The sequence below is a fragment of the Oncorhynchus mykiss genome, chromosome 27, assembly GCF_013265735.2.
Source record: "Oncorhynchus mykiss isolate Arlee chromosome 27, USDA_OmykA_1.1, whole genome shotgun sequence".
In the NCBI taxonomy this organism is placed as follows: Eukaryota; Metazoa; Chordata; class Actinopteri; order Salmoniformes; family Salmonidae; genus Oncorhynchus; species Oncorhynchus mykiss.
In genome coordinates, this window is record NC_048591.1 from 19,629,760 (window position 1) to 19,647,878 (window position 18,119).

Sequence of the window (18,119 nt, forward strand, 5' to 3'; positions counted from 1 at the left end):
GCAGCAGCCCTCTTGTCTCTCGGTCGGTCTCCGATGGATGGCATGACTATTGAGTAACTAGTGGTTTGGTCCAGTCTAGACACACTGGATGCCAGTGGCTGAGTTGGCGTGGTCCCTTGTCTGTCTCTCCTCTGCCCTTTACTCTTCGTCTCCTTGTCTGTCTCTCCTCTGCCCTTTACTCTTCGTCTCCTTGTCTGTCTCTCCTCTGCCCTTTACTCTTTGTCTCCTTGTCTGTCTCTCCTCTGCTCATCTGCCCTTTACTCTTCGTCTCCTTGTCTATCTACTCTTCTCCTCTCCTATTGCCGTCTCATTTATCATTCCCTCCACTCTTCCCCTCATTTTATTATCCTCTTCTCTTCTACCCTTCTTCTCCTCCTCTTGGCTCGCCTGGTATTTCCTCATGCTGACCTGGTGCATCTTGGGGGCATCTGGAAGAGTTCAGGGGCACAGCTGCACCTGGGTAGCATTAAGCCTCGACCGTTGCGCTGGTTCCAGAAGCACTGTGTCACCTCGTCTCGCACGCCCTTTGGCTGAAGCAGAGACGCCACACTTGGGCTTGTTGTTTTGAGGTTTATTCCCGAGAGGCTGAGACCAAAGAAAAATTCTCAGAGGTCATTGTCACACCGTTGAGTGATCTTTGTGGAGCAATGAAACCTGAGAACATTGTTTGGCTCATGAACAACCATAGAGAAAGATCTCAGTAACGGTTCTACACCAACTGCTAAATCTTCACAAGTCTTATTAGCTAATACAGGATCTCAGACAGTCAGGTGTAGTTACCATACTGCAGATCAGATATACCACTGCCTCAGTCTGACAGGGAGGGACTCAGTCAGTCTGCTCTGCTTCATTTAGTTGGAATGATAAAATGTCTGGATGTTAGAATGCAGAGAGCAGCATTGTAGTTAGTGTTCCATCACACAGCAGACTGACAGGATCGGGTGTCTGTGTCAGAGCCTCAAATTCAGCACAAACACACAAGTCAATCAATCCTCACATCTAGGCTGTGTATCACAGAGAAAGCTAGATGGGAATTCAGTCTACAGTAGATAGAAGTCAGCAGAACTCAGCGATAGCATATAGGCAGGGAGTTTGTCAGAGAGAATGAGAGCCCAGAGCCCAAAGCATGCATGCAAACGATTAGGGATCAGTGTCTGTCTGTTGGTTTGCAGTAAGCATTACATTACAGTTGCTGGGATTGAAAAGGATTCCCCCCCATATCTAGAAGTTACTGGGAATTTAGCATCTGTTGTGTGCGAAAATGCAGCAACTACTAAACAATTGTAACACTCTAGAGAAGAGAATTCAGCTCAACACAGAATAGATGACGATTCACACGCAGACCTGGCATGCTCTTTTTCTGCAGCTCCAAATGCAATCTCGGTGTCAGAAAACTACCCAACATATTGAATGTCAACAGGGATCATCTCTAGGATGGACAGCAGACAGGTTTTAAGGCTCGTCCTTAGAAAAAGGAAAGAAGTTGACCACTAGTCACATTTAAACTGTAGAGGATTTACAGGACCTTTTAATCCTATCTGACCCCATTCAACATCCACCCCTCCCCCATCCTCTTGCCCCAGGAGCCTCATCCTTTCTGAGGTAGTTGGAGCAGGATAGTGGCTTCTCTGGTCCAAGCCTGGTGGTGCCCCCCCCCTCACCCTGGCCAGCTGGGTGACTGCTGGGACCCCAGTAGGGGCCATGGGAATCAATCTGGGGTATATTTATAGCCAGGCCCCTCTCTGTTGGAGGGACAGAGGGGAGAGAGAGGCTTGGCAGGGCCCATTTCTTTGGAGGTTCCGAGGAATGTCCGGGTCACCTTCTGACCGACTGAAAGCTTGGGGAATGGAGGCTTAAGGAGGACCAGAGGGTGGCCACCAACTGACATGGAACATCTGTGGAGCTGGATGGGGACCGAGCCCTGAGTCTGCTGAACTAACAGGACCTAGTCGGGACAGGAAGTAGTGACTGATCACAGGAAGTGAAGTTATAGAGTATTGAGCCTTCGTCTGACTTTACATCCGTCTTGACTTGGAATTTCAAATCTGTAGCGTACCACTTCCATATGGAAACAAATGAGGAACATTTATAAAGACAATGTTTATTGACCATTAGGACGATATTATTTTAGGTGCTAGACACAGCAACATATCCACGACAACAAAACATCCTTCAAGCCGTTGGAAGGTAAAGGGTTAAGTGCTCTAGCATCAAAACAACCTGAGGTGGTTATTAGTGTCAACTCTCATTACCCAGCATCCCCTGGGGTGGATTTATGGGGGGTGGGGGGGGGTAGAGAGAGAGAGAGGAAGAGAGTGGGGGTGTGGGGGGGGGGGGGGGGGGGGGGGGGGGGGGTGAAGAAAGAGAGAGATGGGAGGAAAGAGAAAAGGGAGGAGGGGCAAACAGATAGATGTAGATCTGCACTTAATAAGTGTAGTGCTTTCTCGTAATGGATGAGAATGAACAGCCCATCCTGACTTAAGCAGGGACAGAACATCAGTAACATAGAACCACAGCCACTCTGCTAGATGGAGGCTAGAGGGGCGGACAGGAGACAAGGAATAGTGACGCCCGTGTACTGTAGTGTAGTAGATCATTGTAAGTTCTACATTGACACATTCTTAACTCGTGAGATGAGAGAGGCAGATAACTTCAACTGAGCACCCATTCAGACTCCCGGAGAGCTGATTCGAAGTTCTTCACAGACACTCATTCTTAACTTAGTTTCACTCTGCTCTTGACTTCCGACAGCCTTGGGTGTCGCAGTGGGGTGTTGCGTGTCTTACAGCTCCCTAACTCAATTGTGTCCCTCCCCTCTTGTCAAACTGAGAGCCTGAGGGTGGTCTGTCACAAAATGCCACCGTCACAGCTAGAGACTTGGTGTCCGAATTAAAATGTCACAATCACACACCACATTTCCCCAGCTGAGAGAATAATTAATCCCAAGCACTTCCCCACTGAGCTTAATACACAATGACAACTCTGGTTGCAGTGACACAGTACGCCACCCACTTAGCTAATAACCCAAAGTTTGGTGATATGATGAAGAATGGCTCCATTACTTGGCATGGGTCCTCAGATAAAGGGAAAGCTAGGATAATGTACTGTATTGGATGATATAATTCCATCCATGCAGTGAATCAACTGTACTGTATATAATCTATTATTCTATAACTTTGGATATGAGCATGAATCAATTACACTATAGTGGTTGAGGCTTGATCTAGATCACAAAGTACTTTTGAGTAGTTGAAAAGCATCAAAAGCAAATCATGATATCAAAACCAACCCGTACCACCCATCCCTAGCCAGGCCTGCTTGGTGGCGACACCCCACACATCTATTTTTACAGGCGTTGTCATTGTGTTAACTGGCTTCACTGGCTTACCACGGTCAATCATGCGAGGGATGGACAGGGTGGGGCTACACACACACTTGACGTCCGGAGGATACCCATTGGCACGCATGTAGGCACATACGGGGAAGGAAAACACCCAGCTTCCATCCACTGAAGTAGCTACGTACTAGCTGCTAGTTAATAGGCTAATAAAGTCTAACGATAGCCTCGTCCTTCCACCATGGCCACAGTGAAGGCGAGGGACATAGGCCGAATGCTGGGTTGGCTAAAAGCCACAGACAGACAGAGACAGAGAGAGCGAAACCCTGGTTTCCTCGTTGACAGTGAAGAAATCTGTGATTACAGTTGCTGTGCTTCCCTGCCCAGAACTGGCACTGTCCAGGGACAGTGATGACATCATCACTCAGAGAGAGAGAGAGTGTGTGTGTGTGTGTGTGTGCGTCTTTTTCAGACTAGAGAGAGAGGAAACCACAGCCACCCTCTTTCCCACCACATCCCAGAGTCCAGCATGTGCTGGGCTGAAGCCAGGGATGGTCACAGTGGAAGAGGATAGGCTACACAGAGCTGAAGTTTGCACTTTATGCTTTGTGGTCAAACCATCGGTGACGTTGAATGAACAGGGAAGACATTCATGGATCTGAAGACCTCATTGATCTTCTCTCATATCTACGAGGGGTTGTTACATAAACCTAAACCCCAGTAGATCCAGTGGCTCTCTAGCCTCTAGCCTCATCACTCGATCACGTGGCTCTGTACCCTCTTTGTAGCTCATGACTGGATCCCGTAGAGAACTGAAAATTCCTCTCTGGGCGTTCCCTCTTGGTGCTGCAGCAGTTAGTCGCTTTGTGTCCCAGGGGTAAGGAATGCTGCTTAGAGGAAGGAACAGCTCTGTCACACACCCATACGGATCCACTCCCCTCCTCAGCTACCCGCTACTCTTCTTTCCCTGTCCTCCTCCCTCCTCAGAGATGTTTGTCTGCTGTGTTTGGAGACCAACCTCCCCCTCTTCCCCCAAAATTCCATGGGATGTAGACAACACTGAGATGTGTGTTTGTGTGACAGGGCTCCATCACTCACTGGGTGCCCTCATGGGAAGCTACTGACAGTGGAATTGTAGGAGTGGAAGTTGGCACCGTTAACACACGCGCACACACACACACATATGGGGTCAAAAACAGACCTGTCGCTCCTTCAGTGAGATGTCTCAGCTGTCACTTTGCGTGGGACATGAAACTAGTCAAACTGGGTTCAACAGCAGACCACACCCACTTCCACACAGCAGTACACCTGCTACCCTGTCAGGTATGTGGCGGCCAACACAAATCCTCACAGCAAACATTCATTACCCAACTCAACACCTTTCACTATAACAAAAATAACCTTTTCACAAAGAAAGAAAAATAATGTCTTCTTACCTCATCATCTGTCCAGAGGAAGATCGGATTGGATGGCAGAGCAGGAGATGGTTCCAGATTGCACACACACAGGTTGAAGGAGGTCGATTGGATACAGGAAAAGGAAATACATTATTTACAACACTACAAATTAAAACCATCTGAAATTCCATAAAATCCTGAGATGTCCAAAACATATTACAGCATAACACAATTCTATAAATATTTTATTATCTAAACACTTCATTTCACACCTGTGAGAATGGGCCTTTAAGCGAGTGAGAAATGTGTTAGCAGTGGTCCGGGATGAACAGATGGATGTTAATCTCAATCTGTGTTTGATCTGGCTCATGTATTATACAATCTGGTTAGGTTCAGATTGTGGTGTTGGCTTGGCTGGGAAGTACAGGAGATGAATACCAGGTTATTTCACTGAGATGTTATCATAATACCGATCTACCTCCTAGCCTGGTTTGTTCTTGGATAGCCAGACCCAGGGAGACAAGACGAAAGCATCTTTATCATCGCTATCAAGGTCGCTGACACTGAATGTCTGACTAACCAGCTGTTGATGCCTATTAAAAGACCCCCTGGCTGTTAAAAAACTGCAATGTGTGAGAGTGTGAGTGAGTGAGTGAGTGAGTGAGTGAGTGAGTGAGTGAGTGAGTGAGTGAGTGAGTGAACACAAGGGAGTGCCAGAAAGCAAGTATGTGTTTGTGTGGGTTTGCGTGTGTGTGAAAGAGTGTTTGTGGATCTAGGAGAGTGATTGCGTGCGTGAATACATCAAATGTGTGTTAGAGAGGGAGAGAAAAGTATACACATACTTCCGTGTGTACTAGAGACTGTGCGTGCTTGTACACAGTGCATGCTTACTGCTTATACAATACACAGTATACTACGTCAAAAGGGGCAGTGGCTTGACATAAACCCACAAGTCCTACCTAGGCCTTCTCAGGAGATGTGGCCTGACTGAAAGCAAGGCACTGACAGAAAGGAACATACAGCACACGGGTGATCTAGATACCACATAGATTATATAGAGCATCAACGTCACCAGTGTGCTGGAGATTTTCTATTCAGTACAGTTTTCCCTCCATGCAGTAATACTTTTTCAATGAAAAGCAAGGCAGAGACAGGGCTGCTAGGCTTACAGAGAGGCTCCAGAGCAGAGGGGACATGTGGAGCTGGTATAAGGAGATTATAGACTCACACCACCACCATGTATGTATGCTATGATCACTTCAGACACAGCCATTCCTAATCCACACTCACTTAATTATCCCCACAGCCGACCAAAGGGCTGCATGTTTTCATTATTTTTAAAAGAAGTTACAGTAAAACCCCATTTTAGGTCAAAGACCCTCTGCAATGCCCGGCCAAGTGACTTCCGTAAGTGGCGTCCGTCTACCCTTTCACCGATTGAAATGCATTACTTGAAAATCGGCAATCGGCAATTGGCAAGGCATGTCACAAAATGTCTTCCAAGACAGTAGACAAGTAAAATATATAAGATGGGGAAGCCTATTCAGACCACATTACTTTTCCCACATTTTATTATGTACCAGCCTTATTCTAAAATGGATATAAAAAAAAAATATTGAATCTAAACACAATACCATATTGACAAAGTGAAGAAAAAAAAAAAACAGGCTTAGAAATGTTTGCAAATGTATTTATAAAATTAAATTAAAGTTAAAAATATATATATGTTTTTCTATTAGTATGAGAAACTAAATTGAGCTCAGGTGCATCCTGTTTCCATTGATCATCCTTGAGATGTTTCTACAACTTGATTGGAGTCCACCTGTGATAAATTCAATTGTCTGGACATGATTTGGAAAGGCGCACACATGTCTATATAAAAGGTCCCACAGTTGACAGTGCATGTCAGACCAAAAATCAAGCCATGAGGTTGAACGAATTGTCTGTAGAGCTCCAAGACAGGATTGAGTCAAGGCACAGATCTGGGGAAGGGTACCAAAACATGTCTGCAGCATTGAAGGTCCCCAAGAACACACTGGCCTCCATCATTCTTAAATGGAAGAAGTTTGGAACCACCAAGACTCTTTCTAGAGCTGGCCACCGGTCAAACTGAGCAATCGGGGGAGAAGGGCCTTGTTCAGGGAGGTGACCAAGAACCCGATGGTCAGTCTGACAGAGCTCCAGAATTCTTATGTGGAGATGGGAGAACATTCCAGAAGGACAACCATATCTGCAGCACTCCACCAATCAGGCCTTTATGGTAGAGTGGCCAGACGGAAGCCACTCCTCAGTAAAAGGCACATGACAGCCCGCTTGGAGTTTGCCAAAAGGGACCTAAAGGACTCTGACCATGACAAACAAGATTCTCTGGTCTGATGAAACCAAGATTGAATTATTTGGCCTGAATGCCAAACGTCACATATGGAGGAAACCTGGCACCATCACTATGGTGAAGCATGGTGGTGGCAGCATCATGTGTTGGTGATGTTTTTCAGCAGCAGGGACTGGGAGACTAGTCAGGATTGAGGCAAAGATGAACCGAGCAAAGTACAGAAAGATCCTTGATGAAAACCTGCTCCAGAGCGCTCAGTACCTCAGATTGGGGTGAAGACAACTTAGTAGTGGCTTCGGGACAAGTCTCAATGTCCTTGAGTGGCCCAGCCAGAGCCTGGACTTAAACCCGATCTAACATCTCTGGAGAGACCTGAAAATAACTGTGCAGCGACGCTCCCCATCCAACCTGACAGAGCTTGAGAGGATCTGCAGAGAAGAAAATGGGAGAAATTCCCCAAATACAGGTGTGCCAAGCTTGTAGTGTCATACCAAAGAAGACTTGAGGCTGTAGTCGCTGCCAAAGGTGCTTGAACAATTTACTGAGTAAACCATCTGAATACTTATGTAAATGTAATAATTCAGTTTTTTTTAAATATTTTTTAAACCTGTTTTTGCTTTGTCATTATAGTGTCATTATAGTGTGTAAATTGATGATGGAAAAAAACACAATTTATATTCATTTTAGAATAAGGCTGTAATGTAACAAAATGTGGAAAAAGTCAAGGGGTCTGAATACTTTCAGAATGCACTGTGTGTGTGTAATATATAATATTAGTACCAGTCAAAAGATTGGACACACCTACACATTCAAGGGTTTTTCTTTAATTTTACTATTTTCTACATTGCAGATAATAGTGAAGACATTAAAACTATGAAATAGCACATATGGAATCATGTTGTAACCAATAAAGTGTTCAACAAATCAAAATATATTTTATAGCCACCCTTTGACTTGATGACAGCTTTGCACACTCATGGCATTCTCTCACCCAGCTTCATGAGGTAGTCACCTGGAATGCATTTCAATTAACAGGTGTGCCTTGTTAATGTGTTTGAGCCAATCAGTTGTTGTGACAAGGTAGGGGTGGTATACAGAAGATAGCCTTATTTGGTAAAAGACCAAGTCCATATTATGGCAAGAACAGCTCAAATAAGCAAAGAGGAATGACAGTCCTTCAATACTTTAAGACATGAAGGTCAGTCAATCCTGAAAATTTCAAGAACTTTGAAAGTTTCTTCAAGTGCAGTCACAAAAACCATCAATAGCTATGAGGAAACAGGCTCATGAGGATTGTCATAAGTAAAGAAGACCCAGAGTTACCTCTGCTGCAGAGAATAAGTTCATTAAAGTTACCAGCCTCTGAAATTGCAGCCCAAATAAATGCTTCAGAGTTCAAGTGACAGACACATCTCAACATCAACTGTTCAGAGGAGTTAGGCCTTCATGGTCAAATTGCTGCAAAGAAACCACTACTAGAGGACACCAATAAGAAGAAGAGACTTGCTTGGGCCAAGAAACACAAGCAAAGTACATTAGACTGGTGGAAATCTGTCCTTTGGTCTGATGAGTCCAAATTAGATTTTTGGTTCCAACCGCCGTATCTTTGTGAGACACAGAGTAGGTGAACTGAGGATCTCCCGCATGTGTGGTTCCCATCGTGAAGTATGGAGGAGGTGTGATGATGCTTTGCTGGTGACACTGTCTGTGATTTATTTAGAATTCAAGGCACACTTAACCAGCATGGCTACCATAGCATTCTGCAGCGATAAGCCATCCCATCTGGTTTGTGCTTAGTGGGACTATAATTTGTTTTTCAACAGGACAATGACCCAACACACCTCCAGGCTGTCTAAGGGCTATTTGACCAAGAAGGAGCATGATGGAGTGCTGCATCAGATGACCTGGCATCCACAATCACCTGACCTCAACCCAATTGAGATGGTTTTGGATGAGTTGTACCGCAAAGAGAGGGAAAAGCAGCCAACAAGTTCTCAGTATATGTGGGAAAATCTTCAAGACTGTTGGAAAAGCATTCCAGGTGGAGCTGGTTGAGGAAATGCCAAGAGTGAGCAAAATTGTAATCAAGGAAAAGGGTGGCTACTTTGAAGAATCTAAAATATATTTTGATTTGTTTAACACTTTATTGGTTACTACATGATTTCATGTGTTACTTCATAGTTTATGTCTTTACTATTATTCAACAATTTAGAAAATAGTAAGAATTAAGAAAAACCCTTGAATGAGTAGGTGTGTCCAAACTTGACAGGTACTGTATATAGCTATTTTGTTATAACAATGGCTGTACTGATAATATAATGGCTGGCCTTCTTGATTTCAGTGTGGGTTTTGTGATGATCTACATGGAGTGCCTCTCTAGCCATGATGCTTTTAGTGAAGCCACAGTGGTCTTGGATGGCTGCGTCTCTCCAACAAGCTCTCACTGAGGAATGTCCACCGCTAGCCACTATGACTGGGCCTGGGTTCAAATGGTATTTGTTTAATTACAAATACCTTTAGCCACGCTTGATTGAGCTTGCTTGGTGCAGTGGTCAATGGGAGTCACAAAATTGCCAAATCCTGCCCATATGGCACTTCAGACAGGCTCAATCAAACTCTCAAAGTGTTTGTAAGGTTTGCAATACTATTTGAACCCAAGTCTCTGCTCAGTCTCCTCTGTCTCTACCACTACTGGCTGTTTTCCCAGCTGGACTACAGAGGAGAGCCGCTTTCTCTACTTTAACTTCCTACTGTAAAATAGTAGGGTTCCTTCCCATTGTTTTGGGTATCACAGGTTGGGTTGGTCTGAGATTTGTCCTTGTTTGAGAAAGATACCTTTTTTCATTTGTTAAATCAGTTCAAATGGGTTAATTACACTGGCCTAGATTCCAATTTGAGCTACTATAAACAGGGACAGTCGACAGCTAAAAACGGTAGGAGGAAGGCGACCAAATTAAAAACTTTGCTCAGTCTCAGAAAGTAATAGAATTTAGTGAGGATCGTGGAGTTCACAGAAACCTACAACCTGTATTTGGAAAAGGGACAATGGACACTAAGAAAAAGCCACTGTTTCAGTCTACTTATACCATATAAAAAGGAATACACTACCGTCAGCTGACTGGGCTGGCTGCTGTAAAGTACATCCATATGAGCCAACAGCATGGAGCCCTCCCTCACAAATCAACACACTGATCTGATGTCAGACTTGTGTCTGTCTCTCGCTCTCAAGGGTGGGACTCAGAGGACAGGCTGTTTTTGCTGGTGTAGATCAGGCTCTGTATATCCCCCTTTCTCTCTGTTACCTATTTCTTTGAAGGCTGGACTAACCAGATGTTTATCCGTGGTGGCATCATTGGGGCACAGAGTTAAAAATGAAAATAATTAGTTGGGCACAAGTACACACAATCAGCGTGCAATTGTGAATGGTTCATTCACTCCATGGCTTCTGTTGTATGCAAAATAAAAAAACGTCAGGTCATCGTGGTCAGGCCATCATCATTGGATAAGGCCTTGTCAGACGGCAAGCTACCTGTCACTCAGCAGTAAAAACAATGCTCATCTTGATACAGAGATTATCAGTGTAGACACAGATGAGCCAGTTTCTCAGAGTCTGGCTGAAGAATAAAGCACTTTTATGCAATTGGAGGAAATATATTCTCAGTCAGTGCAAGTGGTCATATAGGTTTGGTCAAACAGCACCATACCTGTGATGGAACTGGACTGGAGGCATGTTGTTTTGTCATTGCTATGACAGAGTTGTGATTATATAAACAGGGTTCATGTAAAGGGTAAACGGAGTCTCAGGTATATATGAGCACTAGCTAGTCCCTGTCAGCCGACCTCATCCTGAGTGAACTATACATGCGCATAGCCTATGAGGTAATTTGCATAACAACATAAATACACACAACAGAAGTAAACTTTTGACCATGAGTTTTGGCTTAGCCCTATAAAACCTTTGGGTTTATCACATCATTTGATGGATGAGGTAACCAATAATGTAATCAATATGCTGATTAGACAAGCAAATTATATATCCACCACCTCTTGTGAACTGCATAGCCTATCACTTGGATGTATGGCTCTTTCATCTACTTTCCTGCCTTAAAGGGTAAAACTCAGCCCAAAAGGACAGCATGGGCCAAAAGTCTGTGCCAAAAGTCTGGTTTGTGACCTCTGTTTAAAGTAAATATGCAACGACTCTGGGAGCAGGTTTTCGCGGGAGTTTGACATGGGCAAACAAACTCCCCTCTATTGTCAAACTGACAGGACACTTTAAAAAAAGATGAGCAAATTATCTTTAGAGCAAAATTATCTAACGTCCACAATATAGACATATCCATTTGGGTTGCACACTGTAGCTGTTTTGGTTACTTTCTCGTCTCCCTGAAACTTCAGCTGACACTGTTTAATCAATTGAGGACACCACTTTAACAAGCAATACTCGTGCGACTTGCAATATGTGCCCCAGCCTAGATAAATACGAGCCCAAAACAAACCAATACGGGAGTGAGAGCGCACGAGATGCTGCAGGGCGCTGAACCCCCTACGATGCAAACCAACCAACACATTTGGAATTGTTTTCCCGACGTTCTCCTCCGAGATAGGATAGGATACTTGCATATGATACTTATTGGCACATTCCTAGAGAGACTAGATTGACTACTCACCGTGGTTGAACATTGTTGTCCTAAACCGGTTGTTGGAAGACGAATTTTCCATTTTGCAATTGCCGTATGAATGAATGTTATGCCAACACTCTTCAAGCCTCCGTTTGGGAGTTACGTGGTGTATTTATTGTGCAGGACAATGGTGATTCTGAGAGGCTTGCGACCAACCTACCCTATATTAAATGTTACTCTTCGTCTTCCACTGCTGTTCCTTGCACCGATGCCTATTCTAAAGTGCAAAAACACTGAATGGCAGCTTCAGATTTTAACAGCGCACTGTTCAGTAGCAGTACTGCCCAGCCAGACTCACCGTGACGTCAAGCGGCACAGCCTGCACCACCATCGGAATGAAAACAATCGCACATGGATGCGCAGGATGGATATGGTCACGTGTGCCTGAGAAAGGTACGGAAGGGAGGAAGGTTGCATTGTCCAGTTTGCGTTCATTACATAATAAGAGAGTGTACATGTAGGTTAGGCTATATTGGGGCGGTAGGTAGCCTAGTGGTTAGAGTGTTGGGCCAGTAACCGACATATTTCTGCATCAAATCCCCGACCCGACAAGGTTAAAATCTATCGTTTTGCCCCCCTAAACAAGGCAGTTAACCCACTGTAGGCCGTCATTGTAAATAATAATACATTTGTTCTTAATCAACTGATTTGCCTAGTTAAATACAATAAAAACTAGCCCGACCGTTCGATTCACACTAACTTATTCCATGCTCGGTCGTTCGCTATATACGAAACCAACGTCCGTGAGCGTGGCATACTGTTTGGCCGGAGTCTGGGTAGCCAGTGTGGCACAATTATTGTCTTATTTTGGATAGTCTATTGACATTTTATAATGACTGCTTCATTATAACAAAATGTTCAATAATGGATATGAAATACTTAATTATCAATCACAGCTGCTCACCAGGAACACGATTACTGTAGCTGAATAAGATGTCTTAGAGCAGGACTAGAACAAAAGCATACACACTCAGTGGCTTTCCAGGAGACATGGCCATCTCTGTGTATGAAAATATAACCTGTTGGTAGAAGAGAATTTTTTTTTCAGCTATTCAGGTCATTTAAAATGAGTTCATTCTTGAGCGCAAAAGCAACATTTATTAATTACATTAAGTCATACAGTAGCCTACTTAACTTCAGTGAGAAAGTGAAAGTATGGCACTGAGGAGGGGATGTCTGATCATCATCATCTGGGGTTGATGGGATGAAAGGTAGGTCTTGTCCTCCATTGCATACACAATCTCCTCCTCCAGTAGTACTTTTTTTGTATATTAGTCATATCAAATGTAAAGGATATAAGTAATTATACAATAAATCACACACTGATCAATTTCATTAAAGGAGCAACACGTTTATTCCAGCTGTGATGAAATACAGTGGTCTCCTAGGGTTCTCAATGTTCACGTTCAGGATTAAAGTGCAGAAAGGTTCACAGCTTGTGTTGTTTTTGTTTTTTAAATAAAAGGAAAATAAAATGAACCATAATCCCTAAGATATCAAAAATGGAGAAATATGGAAAATATAAATATGATATACAACAAGAGGAAAATCTCATAATAAAACAAAAGATCAGCAAGGATGTTAAATCCATTCATTATCATCAGGGTTGAATTTTACACAAAAAATAAGTTCAAACAAACGCGTTTCGAGTCGAGTCGTTGGCAAGGCTAGCTTTAAAACAAAGGCACAGCATATTGTTCAGCGGTAAGGATACTTTGCAAAGAAGTGCTGCTGACACATTCTCATCCATACATCCATACACATGCTTGACAATGTGGCTTTGACATACATGGTGATACATATTTACAAACATGGCAAAGTCCCATACATACTTCAATTGAATTCCCATACATGCCCATTGATAAACACATTAGCAGAAGATGTGCATAAGAGAGATATTTTCTGTACTGATTTATACATTGACAGGTAGGTAGAGGACTGCATGCTCATTGGAGGCTTATTGTACTACTGTGATTTTGGTGATTGAATAGGCCAGTAAGTATACCCTTTTCACACAACTGAGCCGATTCCATGACAAGGCAAACAGATGTGTACTACACTGGCCTTGTTTCACATCCAGCCTAGTTTCTGGAATCGTTTTGGAAAGGAAGATATCTAGCCAGCTCAATACTGTTCGGGTTGGCACAATAATGTGAAAAAGGCACCGTACAAGTGCTCTCTTTTGATGACAGACTAACAGTGGTTTAACCCTCTCTGGACATCACCGTAAGGTGAAACAGTCAAGAAGACACAGAACTTCATTCACAAAGGATCGGTCTATAGGCAGTAGACAGACCATGGTTATCTCATCCCCTCTGTAGCAAACTAGAAGAATTTGAAATAACTAGGCTGAATAGTTTAGACAATTAGAAGGTAGGGCTGGGAGGTATCTCTTTTGAACCCCTCAATGTCGCATGTACCATGTTTTTAAAGTTGAGGATATGTCTGAAATGAGAACCAAGTTAGACACAGACATACTGTGACATAGTTATCTAATAATAAATACCTGCAGGCATCAGAATGGCCACCTAACTCTGGTTTGCTACAAAGAAGGAAGAATTTCCCAGGACACGTTTACAATTTAATTGAAAGGCTCCATCAGTGACTTGCATTCATATTATCAACCGTCATTTTAGTTCTTTATCACAAGTAACCCAAAATTGAAAGTGCAAATCAAAGTACTCAAATCTATACAAAAAGATTTCAGTCATTATATATAAAAAGAGATGCTGTGTTTTTTAAAATGTCTTTTGTCATTTTTCCTGTCTCTGTCTGTACACTCTTTCCTTTCTCTGTCTGTACACTCTTTCCTGTCTCTGTCTGTACACTCTTTCCTTTCTCTGTCTGTACACTCTTTCCTTTCTCTGTCTGTACACTCTTTCCTGTCTCTGTCTGTACACTCTTTCCTTTCTCTGTATGTACACTCTTTCCTTTCTCTGTCTGTACACCCTTTCCTTTCTCTGTCTGTACACTCTTTCCTGTCTCAGTCTGTACACTCTTTCCTGTCTCTGTCTGTACACTCTTTCCTGTCTCTGTCTGTACACTCTTTCCTGACTCTTTCTTTCTTTCCTTTTAATCACAATTTTAGCTTTAAAATGAAAAGAATAGCCTGGTTATACAGCAGAAGTGATCGCAATAGCAAGTACACCATGCAGCTCATCTTCAAGTGGAAAAGAGGGAATAGAGAAAATGTTTGATGGAAAAAGAACACGCGTGAGAGAATGAGAGTGACAATGTGTTCAAGAGAAAGATTCACATACAGTGAGAGATTATTTTCAAGAGAGTGTAGTATGAGATGCATAACAACAGACATACAATATAGATATTATTTACAGCCAGTAGTTTGTGTGTAAACAGAGGGCCTCCCATAGGGAGTTCCATGTAGAGGAGACTTGTGTTGTGACTAAGTTTGTCTCCATGTACTGTAGGACTGAGAGAGGCTTGTGGTCAGAGAGACACTATGATGTGACTGTCTGGCTGTCTCCAACTTCCACAACACATCCACCCTGCTATGGATGACTAAAGAACTCTATAGTAACAACTAACAAATTATCCTCAATTTCTTTTGAGAGGAATAAACGGTAAATGTGGCTTGGCATATAATGCCAAACTACATAACCTTCATTTTGTGACTCTGTGTTGATTCTCTTGTTATGGTTGCATTCAATTGAGGCGATACCCACAGAGTAGTTATATTCAAGGTCATTGTCAGGGCACTCTCTGGAGTCTAGACCAGATCAAAGGCTGCTGTAAACAAAACAACTTGATATGCAGAGAGGAGACGACAGGAGTAAATGGGACACATCACATCACATCGACAGGAAGTCATCATCCCTGTCGAAAGTTATCTGCTCCATATCAGCTACCACTGCCTAACTTTTCTTATTCTCCTTCATTCAACAGGTAGCCCAATAAAAATATGGCAATGTAGCATACATTATAAGTATACAAAATATGTCTGTACATTTAGAATATTTAAAACATTTACAATATGATATTATCACCGGCTATATACATTGGGTGGGTTGAGTTTGAATACATAAGATTTCACCTGGATGTGAATGAGAAGGAAAGAGAGAGTAATAAACATATGAAATGGAAAAATGTATCAAAGGTGTGAAAGAAGTTTACCTCAAAGTCAAGTCAGTGCTGCACAGTGAGAGAAGGAATAGTCATTCATGGACCATATGTTCTACACTACCAGGGGCATCACTTTAAGAATGCATCCCAAATGGCACCCTATAGTGCACTACTTTGGTAATACGCTTTAGCAACTGGTCTTAAGCAGTGCACTATAAAGGGAACAGGATGCCATTTGTGACACAACTGTCACCAGTAGAGGGGGAGGGGAGGAGACAACAGACAAGGCTTACTGGACACAGACAGGGCTATTTACAGTCATGCAGTGTTTAAAAAGCTTTTTGTTTATGCTCAAAAGCGTTTGCTCTATTATATTGTACATCTGCCTGTGCGTCTCAACTTATGTGTTTCGTATTATCCACATAAAAGGCCCCTCCTTTAGCATTTCAAAAAGTGGTTTTGATATCATCAAATTAAATCAAACCAAAGTCACACAGAGGAATACTTTTCAAACACATGATATTGTACAAATACTCTGGAGGAGGGACCCCTACCAATGAGGCTGAAGCATCTTTTTTTTAAAAGTGACATCTGAAAATGCTTGAACACCATCTCAATAAGATAAAGATGACATGAGTGTTAAAATGGATGTTTTTACAGCTGGGATTGACTGATACTGCTAGCTAGCAGTTGCCAGCCTGACATTCAGCTAAGGTACAGCAATCATGAGACTGAAGCTATGATAGTGGTAATGGTAGTCTGAGTGAGTCTCTCTTGGTTGGAGTTGAATGAGTGAGTGCCTTTAGGCAAGGCTGGCTTTTCCCTTCCTCGGTTCCCCCTGAGTCTATACAGCCCATCGACAGCTCACTGTTAGCCTATATGACCACTGTGACTGCTGTGGCATGAGGAGGTACGTACAGAGCTCTTGCCTCACCCCTCCCCGGACAATGCAATGCAACTACTCCATTGCCAGAGGCTCTACTACCCTCCTCAATGACCACCATAACCCCCTCTCTCATGGGCTGAGACCAGCAGCATTCCACTCTGTTACAGATCCCATCTACTCCGGAGTCTCGGGGTGTGGGGGCAGGCCGTTCTCGGACCGCATGGCGGTGCAAGCCATGGTGGGGGCGGTGTGGTTTCCCCAAAACGCTTTGTGTAGCGTGTCGAGCTCGGACACCACCGGCAGGCGGATCTCCAGGTGCATCTTCAGGTTCTCCAGCCACCCCTCCAGCTTGATGAAGGCGGGGCTACAGACAGAAGAGCCAATTAGTCATAGGTTAGTGATGTCAAGCTAGATCACATAAGTCAGTTACCGTGGCAGCAATGGGACAGGAGACTTATAATAAACCAACACTCAACATGTATAGTATTATCAAACAATCAAAGTTAGAATACAGTTTACACTCATAAGTAACTTTATAGACAAATAACTGGAAAAGTGTTCCTGTTTACATAATCCGTGTACAGAAAGTAAACTTGCGTAATCTACACGCCAAAAAATCTCACACAGCATGGTGATACATGACTCAGGTCAGTGTCAGACTACACACTCACCGTTTCTCAGCATCCAGGTCACAGCAGAGGGCAGCCATAGGGAAGAAGGCTGGGGGACAGTCTGGAGGACAGAAGTGCTCTAAGAAGCCTGTCACATTCAGCCCAAAGTCATGGGCCCTGGGCAAGTAGTCTGGGTCTGCATTCACCCTACCGATGATCTGGAGGGGGAGGTAGAGGTAGAGCGAGAGAGAGAGAGAAAGAAAAAGAGAGCGAGAGAGAGCGAGGGAGTGAGGGAGAGGTACACAGTAAGGAAAGGGCAAAAGGCACTGTTGTATATGCTAGGGCAACAACCTCAGACTAGTTATAACAAGCTGGATCATTAGTCATAAACTAATATCAGACATCACGACTGCTCGCCAGATTCTCATTTTATTATAATATTTTTGTTATTTAACCTTTATTTAACTAGGCAAGTCAGTTAAGAACAAATTCTTATTTACAATGACGGCCTAACCCGGCCAAACCCTAACCGGGACGACGCTGGGCCATATGTGCGCCGCCCTATGGGACTCCCAATCACGGCCAGTTGTGATACAGCCCGGAATCAAACCAGGGTCTGTAGTGACACCTCTAGCAATGAGATGCAGTGCCTTACACCACTGCGCCATTCGGGGAGGGCCTACAGATGTAAGATCTTAATTCGATCACTCTTTTGTTGCTGAGATTTTTCATGCACTGTAGGAAATGCAATAGAACTTTGTGATTGACATAAATTCACTGAAAACCCACACTAA

The 18,119-nt window shown here is 43.4% G+C and overlaps 2 protein-coding genes across 6 annotated transcripts in view; both read right to left on the minus strand.

Annotated features, from left to right (window-relative positions):
- LOC110507706 (septin-4) overlaps window positions 1-12,107 on the minus strand; it is a 70,244-nt gene extending 58,137 nt beyond the window's left edge. Inside the window, exons 1-2 of the mRNA XM_036965597.1 lie at window positions 11,737-12,107; window positions 4,774-4,781 (exon numbers count right to left, since the gene is read on the minus strand). Of these exons, the coding sequence (XP_036821492.1) occupies window positions 4,774-4,781; window positions 11,737-11,788 (60 nt within the window). The 5' untranslated portion in view covers window positions 11,789-12,107. The remainder of the gene's footprint in view (window positions 1-4,773; window positions 4,782-11,736) is intronic.
- Window positions 12,108-13,078: 971 nt separating this feature from the next.
- Window positions 13,079-18,119, minus strand: part of LOC110507118 (LIM domain kinase 1) — an 83,031-nt gene continuing 77,990 nt past the window's right edge. For all 5 annotated transcript variants that reach the window (XM_036964951.1, XM_036964954.1, XM_036964955.1 and 2 more), the window contains 2 exons: window positions 17,386-17,543; window positions 13,079-17,078 (listed from right to left, as the gene is read on the minus strand). In XM_036964951.1, coding sequence (XP_036820846.1) covers window positions 16,889-17,078; window positions 17,386-17,543 — 348 coding nt within the window. In that variant the 3' untranslated portion in view covers window positions 13,079-16,888. The remainder of the gene's footprint in view (window positions 17,079-17,385; window positions 17,544-18,119) is intronic.